Source organism: Sebastes umbrosus, chromosome 8 (genome assembly GCF_015220745.1).
Source record: "Sebastes umbrosus isolate fSebUmb1 chromosome 8, fSebUmb1.pri, whole genome shotgun sequence".
Lineage (NCBI taxonomy): Eukaryota > Metazoa > Chordata > Actinopteri > Perciformes > Sebastidae > Sebastes > Sebastes umbrosus.
This window is the reverse complement of record NC_051276.1, coordinates 31,548,983-31,567,175: the sequence shown is the minus strand read 5'-3', so window position 1 is coordinate 31,567,175 and position 18,193 is coordinate 31,548,983. Positions and strand designations below refer to the sequence as shown.

Here is an 18,193-nt window from a genome sequence, read left to right as displayed (position 1 = left end):
AGAGATAAGAACTTGAAGAGAGAGAGAGTTATAATCTTCTCCTGATCTTTTGACCTTTCCCTAAGAGACCCGACTCTTGTTGTATTATGTCATACATCATGTCTCAAAATATTTACAATCCGCACCAACCTGTGTCAAAATGTGCAGATGTTTCCGTTTATTTAAAGTGTTAATGTTTGGTTTGAGCACATGATACAACCTGTAACTAGTAGTATTGTTTAAAAAATGAGTTTACTTAAACATGAATATCGTATTACTACTCATGTTCACTTTTATCAGTCGTTTTGAGTTTCAAACCTGCAGAAAGTGACGGAAGAAGTATTGAGATCAAGTAAAAGTCTCAATACCGCACTGTAATATTAACCCTTTACAGGTTAAAGTCCTGCATTCAGTATACTTCTGTACTTTTCTCCAACACTTTTTGTGAATGAAAGGGGATTTGTCAGTGCTTCAAGATTTTATAATGGATTTGGTCCGGGGCCAATGACCCCACAACCCCAGATCGACTGTGTGTCAACTAGTCTTTGGTAATCTGTCTTTCCAGGCACCCAACAGCAAATTAGTTTTGCTCAAAGGCTGAACTGATTAATCCCATCATGGGTTTCCCTAAATTTGTATCGGTCATATGTTAAATTGATGGATTTGTGCTTAATTGATGAATTATCTTTATAATAGTCTGCTGCTTCCCTGCTGTATGTTTGCAGCTCTGTATGGTTTTATTTAGTGTAACAGTGTTTAATTGTGTTTGATATTATTCTTTTGGGCTCCTTAAGCTAAAAATTATATTATTATATATAATTACTAATAAGGGTAGCTCATGAACTGGTGTGAGGATAATTCATGATATTGCAGTTATTTTTGTACGTGCAGTGTGTCGGCAGCCGCGGGTGATAATTTCTCACTTATCTGTTTACCAACTACATCCGGCATCATTTCCTCTAACAGTAGGTTTAATTATCTCTCCACTAGTGGACGTACTGTTGGAAAGCTTTGGAGTTAAACTCAGTGTGAATGTACTTCTGCTCTAAATGACCTCTGCGTGCCGTGGAAACATACAGAAATGTGTCGTTAGCGTTGGTGTCTAATAGGAAGCATCTTTATTAGACAGATGGCCTTTCCTCATTCATCCTGCTGGCTATTTACATTTCTTGGCTGCTCATTATGCAATCAGTGTGATGTGTGAGGATGCTTGACCTGGCTCCATCGCTGTTTAGCATCTTGTACACTCCCTCTCTCTGTCTCTCTCTCTCTTTCTATCTGTCTCTCTCTGTCTGTCTCTTTCTGTCTCTCCTCTCTCGGCTCCAGGCAGCTTCACAGAGAGCCAAGGTCGCCTAAATTGATTCAGTTCCTCGCTGAGCTCACACAGATTTTCCAGCAGGGCTTTAATTGCATTTCTGTACCAATCACTCTAATGACAATCACACACTGTAATCTAATGCAACACACACACACGCACACACACTCAGGACCTTCCTCTCTCTCCTTTGATGTGCTGAAATTGGCTGCAGTGATCTTTGAGGAGAGGAAACATGAATGAAAAAAGGTCAAAACAGGGTTGTCTCTTTTTTTTAGAGATGCTGCCTTCATGCGCTGTTGTAAATCTCAGCACCATAAATTACATTACAATGTAATCTAAAAATAACCCCACAAATTATAGTGTCAAAAATGATGTATTAACAAAAGTTGAAGGTTGAAAGCTTTATAATGCAAGGCTGTTGATCTGCATCTAATAAGGCACATTTTAAAAGGGTTTGAAAGTATATACTTGTAACTAATGTATTTATTAATAAAAAAATGTTTACTAATGCTATATACAGAAGTTAATAAGAATACATTTTAAGCTGTCAGGTTTGACTAATGTTTGTTCTCCATTATGACACTTGCTTTATCTTTTTTTAGGTCTTTATGATCATCGGGTTTCTCACCTTTTAATAGACCAACAGCAAAGGTTAGTAATTCATCTGTAAATATACTGTACATGTTAATAAGTTATCAATAAAAGGACTTCCTCCTCTTCCTCCTCCTCCTCTTCCTCTTTTTCCTCCTCCTCCTCCTCCTCCTCTTCCTCTTCCTCCTCCTCCTCTTCCTCTTTTTCCTCCTCCTCCTCCTCCTCTTCCTCCTCCTCCTCCTCCTCTTCCTCCTCCTCTTCATCACTCCTCCTCCTCCTCCTCCTCTTCCTCTTCCTCTTCCTCCTCCGCCTCCTCCTCCTCCTCCTCCTCTTCTTCCTCCTCCTCTTCCTCCTCTTCATCACTCCTCCTCCTCCTCTTCATCACTCCTCCTCCTCTTCATCACTCCTGCCCCTCCTCCTCTTCATCACTCCTCCTCCTCCCCTCCTCCTCTCCTCCTCCTCTTCATCACTCCTCTTCCTCCTCCTCTCTTCCTCCTCCTCCTCTTCTTCATCACTCCTTCTCCTCTTCCTCCTCCTCTTCTTCCTCTTCCTCCTCCTCCTCCTCTCTGTCTCTCCTCTTCCTCCTCCCCTCCTCCTCTCCTCCTCCTCTTCATCACTCCTCTTCCTCCTCCTCCTCTCTTCCTCCTCCTCTTCTTCATCACTCCTTCTCCTCTTCCTCCTCCTCCTCTTCTTCCTCCTCCTCCTCCTCCTCCTCTCTGTCTCTCCTCTTCCTCCTCCTCCTCCTCCTCCTCCTCCTCTCTGTCTCTCCTCTTCCTCCTCCTCTTCCTCCTCCTCCTCCTCCTCCTCCTCTCTGTCTCTCCTCTTCCTCCTCCTCCTCTTCCTCCTCCTCCTCCTCCTCCTCCTCCTCCTCTCTGTCTCTCCTCTTCCTCCTCCTCCTCCTCCTCCTCCTCCTCTGTGAGCTCGCATTCCTTCGCATCCAGCGGAGCGTCAGTCGGAGGTTGAGTGTCCGCTCAGAGAGGACGCACAGCCGGGCAGAAAGCAGCCATCAGTGTCGCCTTCTACAACACAGGACAACATGCAGGTGAGACGCAAATACCATCCTTTTTTTAATTAGTATCCGACGCAAGCGCGACATTTTATTGTTGCATTTGTGCAACAATAAAATTGTGCGTCTGGAGTTAAATGCATCTACTTGTTGGTTATTTATATCTTTAATTGCTCCACGACTCATTTGCTCCCATGCACTATGCACTTTTTTTTGCCTAAAGCTGAGTTTGGGAGTGAAGTTATGTAATTGCATCCCTGCTGGAAGCTGTGGAGGAGTCTCATCCTGCAGACAGCTTCTAGCAAGTGTCACTTGGCATCATCTTCTTCTTCTTACAGTTTTTAGCATGTGTGACATGTTTCAGTGTGGGTGATAAAGAGAGAGAGACCTCATGTGGCTCTAAGTGAGTCACACATGACTTCAAAATCTGCTTTAAATCTGCTTTAAATCCCCATTTCTAGGAAGAGGAGGCAGATTGTGTTTGTAATTCTGCCTCATGCTGTATAGTCTCCTTCCTCCTGGCTCAAGAAACAATTTAGCAGATCAGTCCTCATGCAACAAGCAACCTCTACTGAGGATAAATCAGAGGTAATAGGCTGTAAAGAGAAAAGCCCAGCATCCCTAAAGTGACTTCCACCTTGCACTGCTCATTAATGCTCCCTGGATGAGCTGTTTCTGGTTGAGTTTCCTCCTCTGTGAAGCTTTCCTCCTCTATGAACAAGGAAAACCTGTTACTAGGGATGCAAATCAGGTCTTTTTTTCAGCTCCTCTCGGCATGAAGCTGTAACCTGTGTCTACTTTGTTTAATCTCACTTGTTTGTTTGTGCACAAGATGCAAAACATAAGACAAGAAAACACGACAGGAACAAATGGTTTCTTCCTATACATGTACTGTACACCCACAGCTGGATGCACACAAACATCTGCATGAACACACTCTCAGTGGTGAGGTTGTGGTTGGATGCAGAGCTTTGCTGTGAATGATGAGGCTCATCATCAATCACTCGGTCAGTCTGTCTGTCCGTCAGTGAATCGGTCCATCAGTCAACATAATCAGGTGCAGAGCTGAGGTCTGCAGGCTTCACTGTGCATGGATGCACAGTGAAGCCAGTGATGGATGTGCACTTGTTTTTCTATTTTTTTTCACATCTTTCATTCATGTTTTGTGTGCTTGCTGTCAATAGGGCTTCAAGGTATTCATTTTTATTCAAATTTATTTTCATTATTGATTAATCTACAGAAGGTTTTCTTGATTAATCGATAAAGTGCATAATTTGTAAGCAAATTGCGAAAAATGCCCATCACAAGTGCCCAGAGCTGGTGGTCACATTTTAAAATGTCTTTTTTGATATTTTGATATTTAGTTTGTCTCTACAGAAGAAGATCTGAAAATATTCACATTTAAAAAGATGGAACCTATGAATATTTGCCATTTTTTGCTTAAAATAACAATTAATTAATTATCAAAATAGTTGCAGATTAATTTTTTGTTATTTTTTCAATCAATTAATCGTTTGACCTATAAAATGTCAGAAAATGGTGCAAAATGCTCATCATAATATCCTGAAATCCAAAGCAATGTCTAAATTGTTTGTTTAGTCCAACCAACAATTTGAAATGCAAAAATATTCAATTTAATATCACAAAAAAACTAGGAGAAGCAGCGAAACCTCACATCTGAGAAGCAAGAAATAAGCAATGTTTGGCATCATTGTTATCAAAATAGTTGCGATTGATTTTCTGTGTATTTTCTCAATCAATTAATCGTTTGACCGATATAATGTCAGAAAACGATGCAAAATGCTCATCATAATATCCTGAAATCCAATGGAATGTCTTTAAATTGTTTGTTTAGTCTAACCATCAGTTTGAAATGCAAAAATATTAAATTTAATATCACATATGACTAGGAAAAGCAGCAAAATCTCACATTTGAGAAGCAAGAACTAAGCAACGTTTGGCTTCTTTGCTTTAAAAATAACTTAAAGAATCAAAATAGTTGCGATTCATTTTTTGTTTATTTTCTCAATCAATTAATCGTTTGACCTATAAAATGTCAGAAAATTATGCAAAATGCTCATCATAATAACCTGAAATCCAACGTGCTGTCTTTAAATTGTTTCTATAGTCCAACTAACAGTTTGAAATGCAAAAATGTTCATACTAATATAGGAAAAGCAGCAAAATCCCACATCTGAGAAGCAAGAACTAAGCAACATTTGGCTTCTTTGCTTTAAAAATTACTTAAACAATCAATTATCAAAACAGTTGCGATTGATTATCTGTTTATAAACTCAATCAATTAATCGTTTGACCTATAAAATGTCAGAAAATGGTGCAAAATGCTCATCATAATGTCCTGAAATCCAGTGTGATGTCTTAAAATTGTTTATTTAGTTGTTTAGTCCAACCAACAATTTGAAATGCAAAAATATTCAAATTAATATCACAAAAAAATAGGAAAAGAAGCAAAATCGCACATTTGAGAAGCAAGAACTAAGCAATGTTTGGCTTCTTTGCTTTAAAAATGACTTAAACAATTATCGAAATAAGTGTGTTTCATTTTAAAACCACCTATGTCTCCCGTTCCATGTATATAAATGTTAAACATAAGTCGAATTCAACATTAACAGTCTCAGTTGGAAGACTGTTATGAATTATTAGTATGAGCAGCCATTATTAGCAGCAGTTTGACAGCTGTCACCGGCCGACTAGCAGCACCACTCCTCCAACATTTAGTTACTCTCCCCCTCTCTCCCTCTCTCTCTCTCGGAGTATTGACATGCAGGTGTTTGAATTGAATCACGCTGTGAGGCATTTGGGTGTCTGGTATTTTAGTTTTTCACTTTATTTTTTGCAGAAGAATGACTGTTTGATCAATACGGTTTGTTGTTGTTGGCTCATTCTGAGTCATTTCCAGTGAGATCACAGGAACATATTCTCATATCTAACATCAGTATGTATCAGATATTCCATCTGTTTGAAAAAAGGCTCAGTGAAGTCTTCACTTTAATTCAGTGATCCCAATCCCTCTCATAACTGCGGAGGATAAAAGAGGCTTTAGCTGCTGTTTCACTGTGACATAAGTTTTTCCTTGAAGAGTTTGACGCTGCAGTTTTCCACGAAGCAGCTCGCCAATCAAAGCAGTCACAGTCTGAGCTGCACAGATCAGTGACACTACAGCAGACAGGCTGACGGCAACACACACACACATACAGTGCATTGTGCTGTACCTGATATGGTGTCTGAGGGACCCACCTGTTCAATAGGTGGAGAGACGGCTAAATAATTGAACAGGTCTGGTAACTGTATCCTTTAAAGTGGGAACAGGGATGGGCACAACACAGACTTCTGATCAAACACCAAACTCAGAAGAGAGCTTCTCATCACGATTACTGCAGAGAAACAGTGAATGTAAAGGCCAGTTTTATGCTGAAATCTTCATTTTATCTCACCGTAGTTTCATTTTCTCAGGAACTGAGCTTTAAAATGGGGCATATTTATCATCATAAATTAGCTTTGATATGTTAAATTGGTCCAAATGGAGAATTTCTTTAGAAGAATGAATGAAAAACATACACGTACAGGGTCGGCGCCAGAGCATTAGGAACAGACGGGCAATCAACTTTGACTTTCACCTCACATAGCCTTTATTATGCTACTTCAGGGCTGAGTTTTCTCTTCAATTCTCCAGGAAACGTGCGGCGGCGACGCCTTTTGAGTTCAGGCTGGTGCACGCCAAGGGTAGAGAACGAGCAGGGAGGCATCTGATTGGTTCTTTCCAAGCGGACTGCGAGGCAGTGATTGGTAGACGTTTTTACAGGATTACAGCAGCTACAGATGACGCCTCTTTCCGGTCCTTTTTCAGAGCTCATCAGTAATGGATTGCTGTCGGGGTGTAAAGACCATTTCAACCAATATAACAAATAGTGCATACTGGAGAACATCGTCAACCCTGCCTTTAAGATTATAATTAACATTACCATGTTTCGTGAAAGAAATAAACTATAACAAAGAGGCGTCTACATACTGTCACTTAAGCGCACAGGCACGCATGCATACACATGCTATTACGTCCACAAAAACAGAAGTTATAAACTGAGATGCACAGCGAGAAATCCGTTAAAGCTCTAGTAGGCAGAATGTTTTTGGCATCATTGGGCAAAAATTCCATAATAACCTTTCAGCATATTGTAATTCAAGTGTTCTGAGAGAAAACTAGACTTCTGCTCCTCCTCATGGCTCTGTTTTCAGGCTTTAAATAATCTAGCCCGTGACGGGAGACTTTGACCAATCACAGGTCATTTCAGAGAGAGAGCGTTCCTATTGGCTGTGCTCCGGCTGGTGAGCGGTGCTTGGTATTTCCTCAACTTGATCTCAACATGGCTGCCGGGTCACAAACTTTCTCATTTTACAGCTAAACAGTACACTACAAGATGTTTCTGAAAACATCTGAGGAGAAAAATAGGCATTACAGTACCAGAATATTGATTCATATTTGATCAGCGCTGCCTAGTTTGACCATTTGATCGGAGTTTGCGAGTGATTGACAGCCGGCTCTTATAGACGGCAGCTGGACGGCAGCTGGACGGCAGACCTCAGATCAGCTCTGACTGGTTGTTTTCCTCCGGTCTGTGAAATCTTGCAGCACCGGTTAGTGCTAGTACAATAAGAAATTGTTTCCCAAATGCAAACAATCACTGTTTTGTGCTTTATTTTGCATTGCAGTGTTAAGTCCTTCCATTACCAAACTGTATGACGTACTTCTACCTGTAAAAGTATTTCAGTTTAGTTTTTTTGTCATGAGAGAATTCAGCTGAGGGGCACAGTGACCACCTAACGCCGACACTGTAACACACACACACATGGCCGACATGATTTTACATGAGCGAGACGCAGTATTATCGACCTACGGGGGGAAAAAATGCTGTGAGGTGAAAAGATGCTGCTGTAAAATATCAATCGCTGATCAATTAATGTTGTGATGTTCATACGCTGTGTCTATATTGTCTGTCAGTGTTCTTATTGGCCTAAACGAAGAGGAATGACAGGACAGAGTGAGGCAATATGATGATATGATGTGTGTGTTAGAGAGATGAGGAGGAGCTGATAATTGAAACATGGCTCCTCTATTGCGTGAAGCTTCCCCAGAGTATTAATTCTTTCTCCACATGAAGGTTCACACATCAATATAATACTGTCTCTCTCTCTCTCACACACACACACACTCTCACACACACTCGTGTACTAACAGCATGCGGTCCATATGGATGTGCCGTCCTCCCACAGTCACACTGATTCACACTGACAGCCATACTGAGAGGCTCAAGCAGTCAGGACACAAATAGTATCAGCTCTCGACCGTTCGCCCGTCACATATTGTCTTGCAGCAGGCTTCGTGTTAAGAGACGCACATACAGTATGCACAACCACATCTCAAGAACATGTCGAGTAATGTCTTTTCTATCAACTCTCGGCGAAGGTTACAGTTCTGCCGGTTATTTCGTGTAACAAACTAACAAAAGGAGGTGGCACATTTCCAAAAGTCCATCAGTCTGGCGCTCCGACTAGCGTCCAAACGACCATCTGGGAAGCTATTTTTCTGCTGTCGAGTGACTCCACTTGCTTTTTTTGCTTGTTTGTTTCTTCGCACTTTGTTTTCTGTGCTTTTCCTTGTGGAGTTGTCTTTTGATAATTAAGACAAATGACAATGATATTACAAGGAAGGTAATTTGTATAACTAAAGGTCAAGAACAGTAGCAGTTGGTAAGTTAAAAAGAGATGGAAAGAGATTTACTACTGCTAGAGTTGTGTAAGGGATAATGTACAGGGCGATGCCGCACCCCGACAGGGTGGACTCCGATGTGAAGCTTAGGGGTTTCTCATCGCCCTGAAGGGTTTATTTCACAACAATAACCCACTAGCTTTTACATTATCTCGCTTATTACACAGCTGCTTACTTAAGAAATCAATAATTTGACACACAACGGTCCGCATCCAACACATCCTTTGTTTTACGACCACTCTCGATTCCAAGCTGATCTGCAGTCACCTGCCACAATCTTTAAATTCTGCTCTCTATTCTCTACTTTGTCTGTTATAAAGTGCTTTATGCTGGGAGACGAATGAAATAAGTCAGTCATCTTATCAGAGGCCATTCTAAATGACGACATCAGCATTACGGTGGCTCTAACAGATGCGGAAAAAACCCAGAAAACCTAACCTGTTCCGAAAACTTTAATGACGGACAAAGGTTTCGGAGTCGGTGTGTAAATGTGATTGACACAACGTGAGGTCGTATTTATCTTTAAACATGCGACAATTTCGGACGAAAAAATGCGGACTTGGGGTGCAAAGGCCTTTAGTAGGGGTCAAGCGCCAAAAGTTCTAGATCCTACATTTCCTATAATGCAAAAAACTCAAACACTACGCCCTAGAGCTGACCTAAATGCTCCGAAGCTTTGACCGTTGCCATGGTAATCAACCTCCAAATCAGTATTTGAATTTATATATAAGTATGTAATAATAAAGTATAAATCCCAAAATAGCCCATGAAATAAGGAATAATCGCACAACATTATTCATTATTCATATTCAACATTAATTATTATTAGTTATTCTCAGAGGGATATCTTTTTGTTGTGTGTAGAGGTACGTGTGTGTGTACGGCAGCGGCACTGTACCGAAGCTTCACATACCTACGAGCTAAAGTTTAATAAGCTTTGAAGCCCAAAAAATGGTATTCGGGACAGCCCTACTACGCCCAGGTTTTCTGTTATAAATTTTCTCCAAAACAATGATGGGTTTATTTTTTCTCCAGACACACAGAGGACATTATCCAACTGTTTTCACATGCCGGGTAACAACTGCTCGTCACTAGGAAACTGATTTATACGTTTAAAACTAGAGGAATTTCCCTTTATATGGGTTTAAAGCTTTTAAAGAAGCACTCAACCTTTTCTTTTCTTGTGCTGCCAATCATGTTATACCACTATAGGTATCACTTTATTCCAACTGACTTAGGAACAAATCTCCTCCATGAGCTAACACGTCGTTCTCATGCTGCTCCGAGATGTGAGAGCATCTCGCTCTGGGCTCCTCTGCAGGAAATCCTGGGTGGTAGGATTTATGTGCGAGATTTTTTTTATCATGTATTTACTGTATATCTCTCTCTGTATCTTAGTGCTGTAAGTCCTTGTCACCGCGCTCCTCCTCCTGCCTGCTCGTCTCATTTCTCCCCATACGGCGTGCACACAAAACACACACTCACTCACTCACTCACTCAGGCTGAGTCTACCTCCCTCAGGTTTAAATCCCACTGGGTGTTTCTGCCTCACCTTGAGAGTAGCCTGGTGACAGGTGACATTATGGAGCGAGAGGAGGGTGACTGGGAAATAAATTGGAAGCAATGAGGAGGTGAGGAGATGGAGGGATGGAGGACAGATTTGTGCCGACATCCAGGGTGAAGAGAAAGAATGCATATTAATATGAACGGCTGATTAAATTACTTGTTTTCCATTGTATGCGTCTGTGTGTACCACATGAGATAACAGTCTTATTTTAATTCCAAGTGAAATTAATCTCTGTAGCCCTGTGGATCAATTAGGTCACCACCCTCCAAACTCTTTATATACATATTGCTTGTACTAAAGTCACACGCATGCTGCTTCATCAGGTGGAGAAATTCAAAGCTCCACACACCTGTTGTGCCCGTTATGATTGCTAAGCTGTGATTGGACGTCAATGTTCGGGGAGCGGTTTAGCAAACGATCAATTCTGCACTTAATTTAACTCAGGTTTGTTGGGTTTGTCGGGTTTGTTGGGTTTGTTGGGTTTGTTGGGTTGCCAGTTCTGAAGGTCTTTTGAACTTGCGAGCATGCGGTATCACTGAGCTGCAGTGTGAGTATGTGGGCGGTGGTTGTATGTGTGACGGATGTAGCGTGTTTGTTTGTGTTGTTGTGCATTTGGGTCTCGGTGTATTTATAGTCTCTGCGCTTGTGTCTGCTTTTATGTGCTCTGAATTCTCATCTATAGATGTGTTGCGGATGCGTCTGTGTGGTCTCACATAAGTTCACATGGTTATTCTGGTATCTCTGCAATTCACATGTCCTCACAGGGATAGAATATAAATCTCCTTGGCAACAGCTAATTTATGTGATTATATGTGATATTCCCTTTAAACAAAGAACTCTCAGCAGAGCTTGGCTGTCTAAATTAGCTCGTCTAATATTAGTAATGCTGGGTTTCGTCCGGTTCAGTCATTCTGGACTGTCCATAGACACAGATAATTAGTAAGTAAGTTGTTGTCTCTAAAAGTGACAGATCAGCACAGGTGTCATGAGAAAGAAAGGTCATCGTAACTAGTTCAGAGGACTTTTTTTTTTACATCCTCCGACTCCAGGATTTCCCTCTTGGATTGGCATGTTTTAAAGCACATTGTGACCTTGAGGAAGCAGTCAGGAAGAACAAACGAACCTCTGCTGGCTGAGTCAGACTGAGAAAACTCTGAGTACATGTGAGCTGGGACATTATTATACAGAAGAACATGCTTTGTCTCTGCTGTGGCCTGGTAGAATGTTAATCACATATAACTTATTAATGGAAACCCCCATCGGCTAATGTGACATTACAAGACTCCGTCTCTGGCTCTCGCTCTCTCTATTCCCTCTCCATCACTCTTTCACTTGTTTCTCCAACTCCATTCATGTTCCCGTCTCGTTCATCCCGCTCTCTTATTACGAGTAATCCCAGTCGCGATTCCTGACTCTGATGGCATATTTATGCTCGGCGAGGGCGTCTCTATGTAGAAAAAGCCCTCCTCACATGGACAAGACATGGTAGTAATACAGTTAATGAAATCACTTTGTGTATGTTTTATCTGCGTTAACGTCAGCAAAATATTTAGTTTGCACAACATTTTCACAGTGAGGGCAATGCATGCATTTAAAGCTGCCAAACGGCGTAGTCAGCCAAGTGCCTTTTTTATCTGCTGGATAAGATATGAATGCATGAGCCTGTCCCGAAGAGTAGGGGCGCTTCTAAAAGAAACAATAGAGAGCTTCAAGGAAAAACTCGACTCAACACAGTGTTGCTGTCAATGATGATCTTGATGCGTTTGATCTGCTCAGCAGAAGGACTGTATGTAGTGACAAAAAATGGACGAGACTGATGTGCAGGCTCACGTCTGATGTTTTTTTGAAGAAGGGCATCACGCTCAAGTGACTGCTCTATCAAAAGCCTGCTTAATCACCCTAGGTTTGTAAGCTCTTTCTGAAAAACTATTATGCCGGGATGTTGTTTATTACCAAGTGACCTGACTGCGACTGCGCACTGGAGAGAGCACCTGATAGGTCAACTCAAAGGAACACGTCGTTGGAGATGTCACGCTAGGCGTGTCAAGACGAAAAATTCTGACAGGCTAGACTTTTCCTTGGGGTTCCTTGGGACGTGGCGTCGGTTGTCGTGTACTATGACACACTACACAAGATAAGAGGATCGATTTTTGCACACAACACTCATTTATCGTTCCCGATCCCCTACGACGGCCGTGTCGGGCTATAATCGGGCTGATATCGTGTAGTCTGAACCGGGCATATTAGACATGTTCAACAAAATCAGTCTCTTGGTCACAAATACGTCGTAGGCGTTGGAATTGGCCATATGGGATGTTTTCTTTAAGGTGGTAGGGGTTGAAAAGATTCAGCTCTGAGGATAGTGTTGCGTGAGGTACTCTTCCTGAAGAGATTGGTATGCAGCTGTCCCTCTGTCCCCTTGAAAATAGTTAAATTAAAAAAATCAAAGATTGACAGCATATCATCAATGTACAATATCTCCCTTTGAAATGTAGTGGAGTATAATTTAGTATCAAATGGAAATACTCAAAATGTTCTTAAGTACAGTACTTGAGTAAATGCACTAAGCTGTGGTGACATAGCACTGAAGTTTACTTAAATGTTTGTGTAGATGTCGAGAGGTTGAACTGTATTTTAATTGGTCCAGATTGTGTCTCTCTGTTGAAAACAAACAGTGAGAAGATCTTTCATGTAATGAGGCCACAGTTTACGCTTCATGTAAACCAACATTCATTGAACCAACAACACGGCGACTGGTATTTAATAATTTATGGCGGAGCATAGCGTTGTGTGTCGCGTCGCTGCTCTGTGTTTGCTCTGAGCGCTATGGGTATATGCTCGGCCTTATAGTGTGTTTGTGTGCAGACGTTACAGGAGGGAAGTGCTGCCCCAGGACAAAGCCAGCTGAAGCGTTAACAGGGAACATAAGATAGAAAGTACTAGTTGAAATTGTGTGTGTGTCTTAAAATTGCGAGTATGCCTGCATATCCAGCGGCCCGTGAATAAACAAGTAAAGTAGCACTGGATTTCCTCGTGTTTACACTGCGTCTGTCTGCGTCTGTTTGTCTCGCCGCCTCCTCTTTCCAATTTGTGACTTCCACTGAAAAGCCACATTTGAAAACAATTCTAATTTACTCCTCCGAAGAAGAACAAGAAGAAGCGAGTCGCGGCTGAGCCTTTTTTCATATTACTCCTCTCTCTGCCGTGCCGCCGTTCATCTGTGAATAAATAGACGTTGGGATGAATGGAAATTGTTTCCGTCATCTTCTTTCCATTTCAGTATGTTGTCATTACGTTACTCTGTGTGTATGTCTATGCAGATGTTCCCTTCTTCTTCTTCTTCTTCCCCGCCTTTTTCCTCTCTCATCTTTAGCTCTTTTTTCATCCGTCTCTTCATGTGGAAGACGCACAGAAATAGTAAATGTATTCCCTTGACTTGCCCCCAAACTGCATGTGACTATCATAAAGTGGGCATGCCTGTAGAGGGTAGACTCGTGGGTACCCATAGAACCCATTTTCATTCACATATCTTGAGGTCAGAGGTCAAGGGACCCCTTTGAAAATGGCTATGCAGCTTTTACTCACCAAAATTTAGTGCAAGTTTGGAGCATTATTTAGCCTCCTTTGACACTAATTGATTCTTTATGTTTTCTAGTTTCACATGATACCAGTATCTTCACTCTAGCTTTAAAACTGAGCCCGCTACAACCTCCGAAAGATCAAATGCATTAAAGAAATTAGTCTTTCCATTTCAGTATGTTGTCATTACGTTAGTTCGACTCTGTGTGTATGTCTATGCAGATGTTCCTCCTCCTCGTAGTCTTCTTCCTTCTTCCCCGCCTTTTTCCTCTCTCATCTTTAGCTCTTTTTTCATCCGTCTCTTCATGTGGAAGATGCACAGAAATAGTAAATGTATTCCTCCTGCAAAGTGCTTTCCATATCTTCATCTCCACCGTCTTCTAGTCCTCTGGCCGTCCTTTGCTCTTCTTCTCAGATAGGCCAGAATTCATTATGCTAATTGACTTCAGTTCTTCCAGGAACACGAGCAAGACCTCCCCACATCTTCTTATTTTACTCTCTATTTTCTCTTCCTCATTCTCTCTCATTACCTTAAAGTACGGGGATTTGCATAGTCAGACTCCCGTGGGATCAACTAGCCGTTTAAAATCCTCTATGTGTGTGTGTGTGTGTGTGCTCCCTCCTCCTCCTCCTCCTCCTCCTCCTCCTCCTCCTCCCATCTCCTTCTCTTTCTCCCTCTCTTCTCCAACTGTCATCCTTTGCTTTCCTTCTCCTCCCCACAGAGTAAACAGAGCTACTGTTTGTTCTGTCTTCACCTCTTTCATCTTCCTCCCCACACACCAGTGAACACATGTATGTGTATGTGTGTTTTGTAGGCTTAATAAAGCTCCTTGAGAATAGCTACGGCTGTAAATAGATCAAAATATTTAATCGCGATTAATCGCAAACTAAATCTGAGGCCATGGTTCTCAGCAGGAAACCAATGGATTGCCTACTCCGGATAGGGAATGAGCCCTTACCCCCAAGTGAAGGAGTTCAAGTACCTCGGGGTCTTGTTCGTGAGTGAGGGGACAATGGAACGTGAGATTGGCCATAGAATCAGAGCAGCATGGGCGGTATTGCATTCGCTTTACTGCACCGTTGTGACGAAAAGAGCTGACAGTTTTTTCTTGCATAAATTTGGCACAAGTTTGGAGTGTCATTTAGCTTCCTTTGTGACAAGCTAGTATGACATGGTTGGTACCGATGGATTCTTTAAGTTTTCTAGTTTCATATGATGCCAGTATCTTCACTCTAGCTTTAAAAATGAGCCCGCTACAACCTAAAGATCTATTGCGTTAAAGTGTTAAAGAAATTAGTGGCGTGAAAACAAATTAGCAATGACGCGTTGTTATCACGTTAACTCTGACAGCCCTAGTTCTCACTAAATCAAATCCCCTCAGATCAAGTCAGTGTTTGCTGTTGAAGAAACTGAAATGATGCCAAGATATGAAGGAGAGAAAAAAGACATATATTAGAGCAAAAAAATTACTTTGATATCAAGTTTATCTCCACTGATGAGAGAGGATAAACGGTGAATATGAATGAGCCGGAGGGGGACTGGTCCTGCATAGTAAGAGTCATGTTGATAAATTGGAGCTGAACACGAAAATGAACAAAAACAGGATTTTAATATATCTGAAAATTAAACCTGAAGGGGAGATATTTCAAGATGTGATGGCGCTTAACTCAGAGATATTAAAGTAACCTCACCTCCACCCTGATTTCTTAGAAAGCTGACGTCAAGGTTTAAGTCTTTAGGCTGTCCAAGAAAAAACTCTTTACTCTCATCACAGATTTGAACATTTCTGGTAGATGAAGTGGAAATCAAACTCTTTCTAAAACTAAACTAAAGATAGCTCACTCTTATTCTTGTTCTTGTATCCGCTCAGTGTCGGTGGATTGTTGTGAGCTGTTGTATTTGCAGCCAAACTGTTGTAATCCGTCCTTATTAAAAGATTTTCAAGACCATATGGTGCGAGAAGCAGCTACATGATGGTGGGGTTGTTATGAATGAATGATTTTTTATATAAATTAGTCAAATTAAGTCATTATTCTCACATGCATCAATTAAAGCGTCCATAATGTTGCTATTTAGTACGTACATACATTTAGTGCTTGCCATTGGATCTAATATAAATGCAATGCAATCCTAATCTCCTATCTATCTATCTATCTATCTATCTATCTATCTGTTTATCTATCTGTCTGTCTATCTATCCATCTATCCATCCATCCATCCATCCGTCCATCCATCCGTCCATCCATCCGTCCATCTATCCGTCCATCCATCAATCCATCCATCTATCCCTCCATCTATCCATCCATCCATCAATCCATCCATCTATCCATCTCTCCATCTATCCATCCATCCATCCATCCATCCATCCATCCATCCATCCATCCATCCATCTTCTACAGTAGTAGTGCATGTAGAGAGGTGGAGCTCTATCAGATCATCAGACAGTAGATTTGGACACAAACTGTCCAAAAACTCAGATAATAAAAAGCTCATAAAGTCTCACAGGAAGTTCAGAACTGAACTGAACTCTTGTTGAACCTCTTAAAAAATGTTCCTGAAACACTTCCAGATCAGAGGCTAATCATATTTTCCAGGCACTCACATAATCTCCTGTTTAATTTAAACATCTCCGCCCGGTTTGTTTCATTTCCATATTGACCTGAACTCTCTCTCTCTCTCTCTCTCTCCCTCCGTCCTCCCTCCCTCCGTCCTCCTCCCTCTGTCCTCCAGGCGGATGGCAAGGTGGTCGATGGCAGCCTGCTGGGAGATGCCAACGGCGTCGAGCCCGCACCGGGCAGAGTGAAGGATTCTGGGAAGTGGCAGAAGCCGCGGTTCTCTCGGAAAGCTCTGATGAAGTGCTGCCTGGTTAAATGGATCATCTCCAGCACACAGCCACAGGACAAAGGTGAGTGATGTGTGGGTGAGTCTGACGATGTGGTGAATGCACAACAAGTGTGACTAACAGTGTTAGAATCGACCGCCGGATTGACCGGATGGACCTCTGCTGGCCTCCTGCGGTCCCTGTGGGCCCGACTGACTCATTGTACCGGGCAGCTGACCTCGGGGTCAAGTACCCAGAGATCATTTAGTTGCATACGCTCATTAATCAAATGTCTGTACGCCCTCAGTTAAACATTAATATTCTCTACATCGACCTGAACTACTCAGATAAACCCGTCTCCTCCTCTGTGCCTCTTTTTAACTGCCTCTCACAAGCACAAGTGGGAGATACCACAAACTGGTATTGATCCGATACCAAGTAGCACAGGGCCAGAATCGCCGATATCAATACCAATACTCTTTTTTTTGTGATCACATTTTTTTTTTTTTGATAACACTTCATTTAACAGGTCCGCAAATTGTCTGTCTGTCTCCATCTCCCCCGTTTCATAACTAATAATAATGTTAAATATGAAGAATGAATAATGTGAGATTATTCCTTATTTCGTGGGCTATTTTGGGATATATATATATTATTATTACTGTATATAAACTGGGAAAAAAAAGTTTGGAAACTTGTCTTTGGTGGATTATTTCTCTGTTGTTACAATGCTAATTGGCATTGTATTTTACATGGTTGGAAAGCCTGTTTACTTACTTAGTCAACTTCCTGGTAGCCTTATGAGAATACACTGTTTACCATTGGCAGAGCATTTTGGCAAATTTTTTTTTTAGTTTTAGTGAAGGAGGCTAAATAACGCTCCAAACTTGCGCTACATTTTGGTGAGTAAAAGCTGCATAGCCATTTACAAAGGGTCCCTTGACCTCTGACCTCCAGATATGTGAATGAAAATGGGTTCTATGGGTACCCACGAGTCTCCCCTTTACAGACATGCCCACTTTATGATAATCACATGCAGTTTCGGGGCAAGTTATAGTCAAGTCAGCACACTGACACACTGACAGCTGTTGTTGCCTGTTGGGCTGCAGTTTGCCATGTTATGATTTTAGCATATTTGTTATGCTAAATGCAGTACCTGTGAGGGTTTCTGGACAATATCTGTCATTGTTTTGTGTCGTTAATTGATTTCCAATAATAAATATATACATACATTTGCTTAAAGTAGCATATTTGTCCACTCCCATGTTGATAAGAGTATTAAATACTTGATAAATCTCCCTTTAAGGTACATTTTGAACAGATAAATGATGTGTGATTAATTTGCGATTAATCGTGATTCAGTATTTTAATCGATTGAGGATAATGAATGCTTTAAAACCTTTTTTAGGGGCAAATAACTAAAAAGAAAAGTGCAAACTACCCTTAACCATCCGCTGTGAAATAGCTCCAAACATGCTCCTCTTTCTTCAGCCGTCATGTGTCAGTCAGATTACATCGTCAGGATGCACCACGACATCACAACAGC

At 41.4% G+C, this 18,193-nt stretch overlaps 1 protein-coding gene across 2 annotated transcripts in view; it reads left to right on the top strand.

Moving 5' to 3' along the window:
* Positions 1–18,193, top strand: part of LOC119493527 (calsenilin-like) — a 62,236-nt gene that overhangs the window by 4,848 nt on the left and 39,195 nt on the right. For both annotated transcript variants that reach the window (XM_037778897.1, XM_037778895.1), the window contains exons 3-5: positions 1,900–1,948; positions 2,830–2,930; positions 16,557–16,731. In XM_037778897.1, the coding sequence (XP_037634825.1) occupies positions 2,925–2,930; positions 16,557–16,731 (181 nt within the window). In that variant the 5' untranslated portion in view covers positions 1,900–1,948; positions 2,830–2,924. The remainder of the gene's footprint in view (positions 1–1,899; positions 1,949–2,829; positions 2,931–16,556; positions 16,732–18,193) is intronic.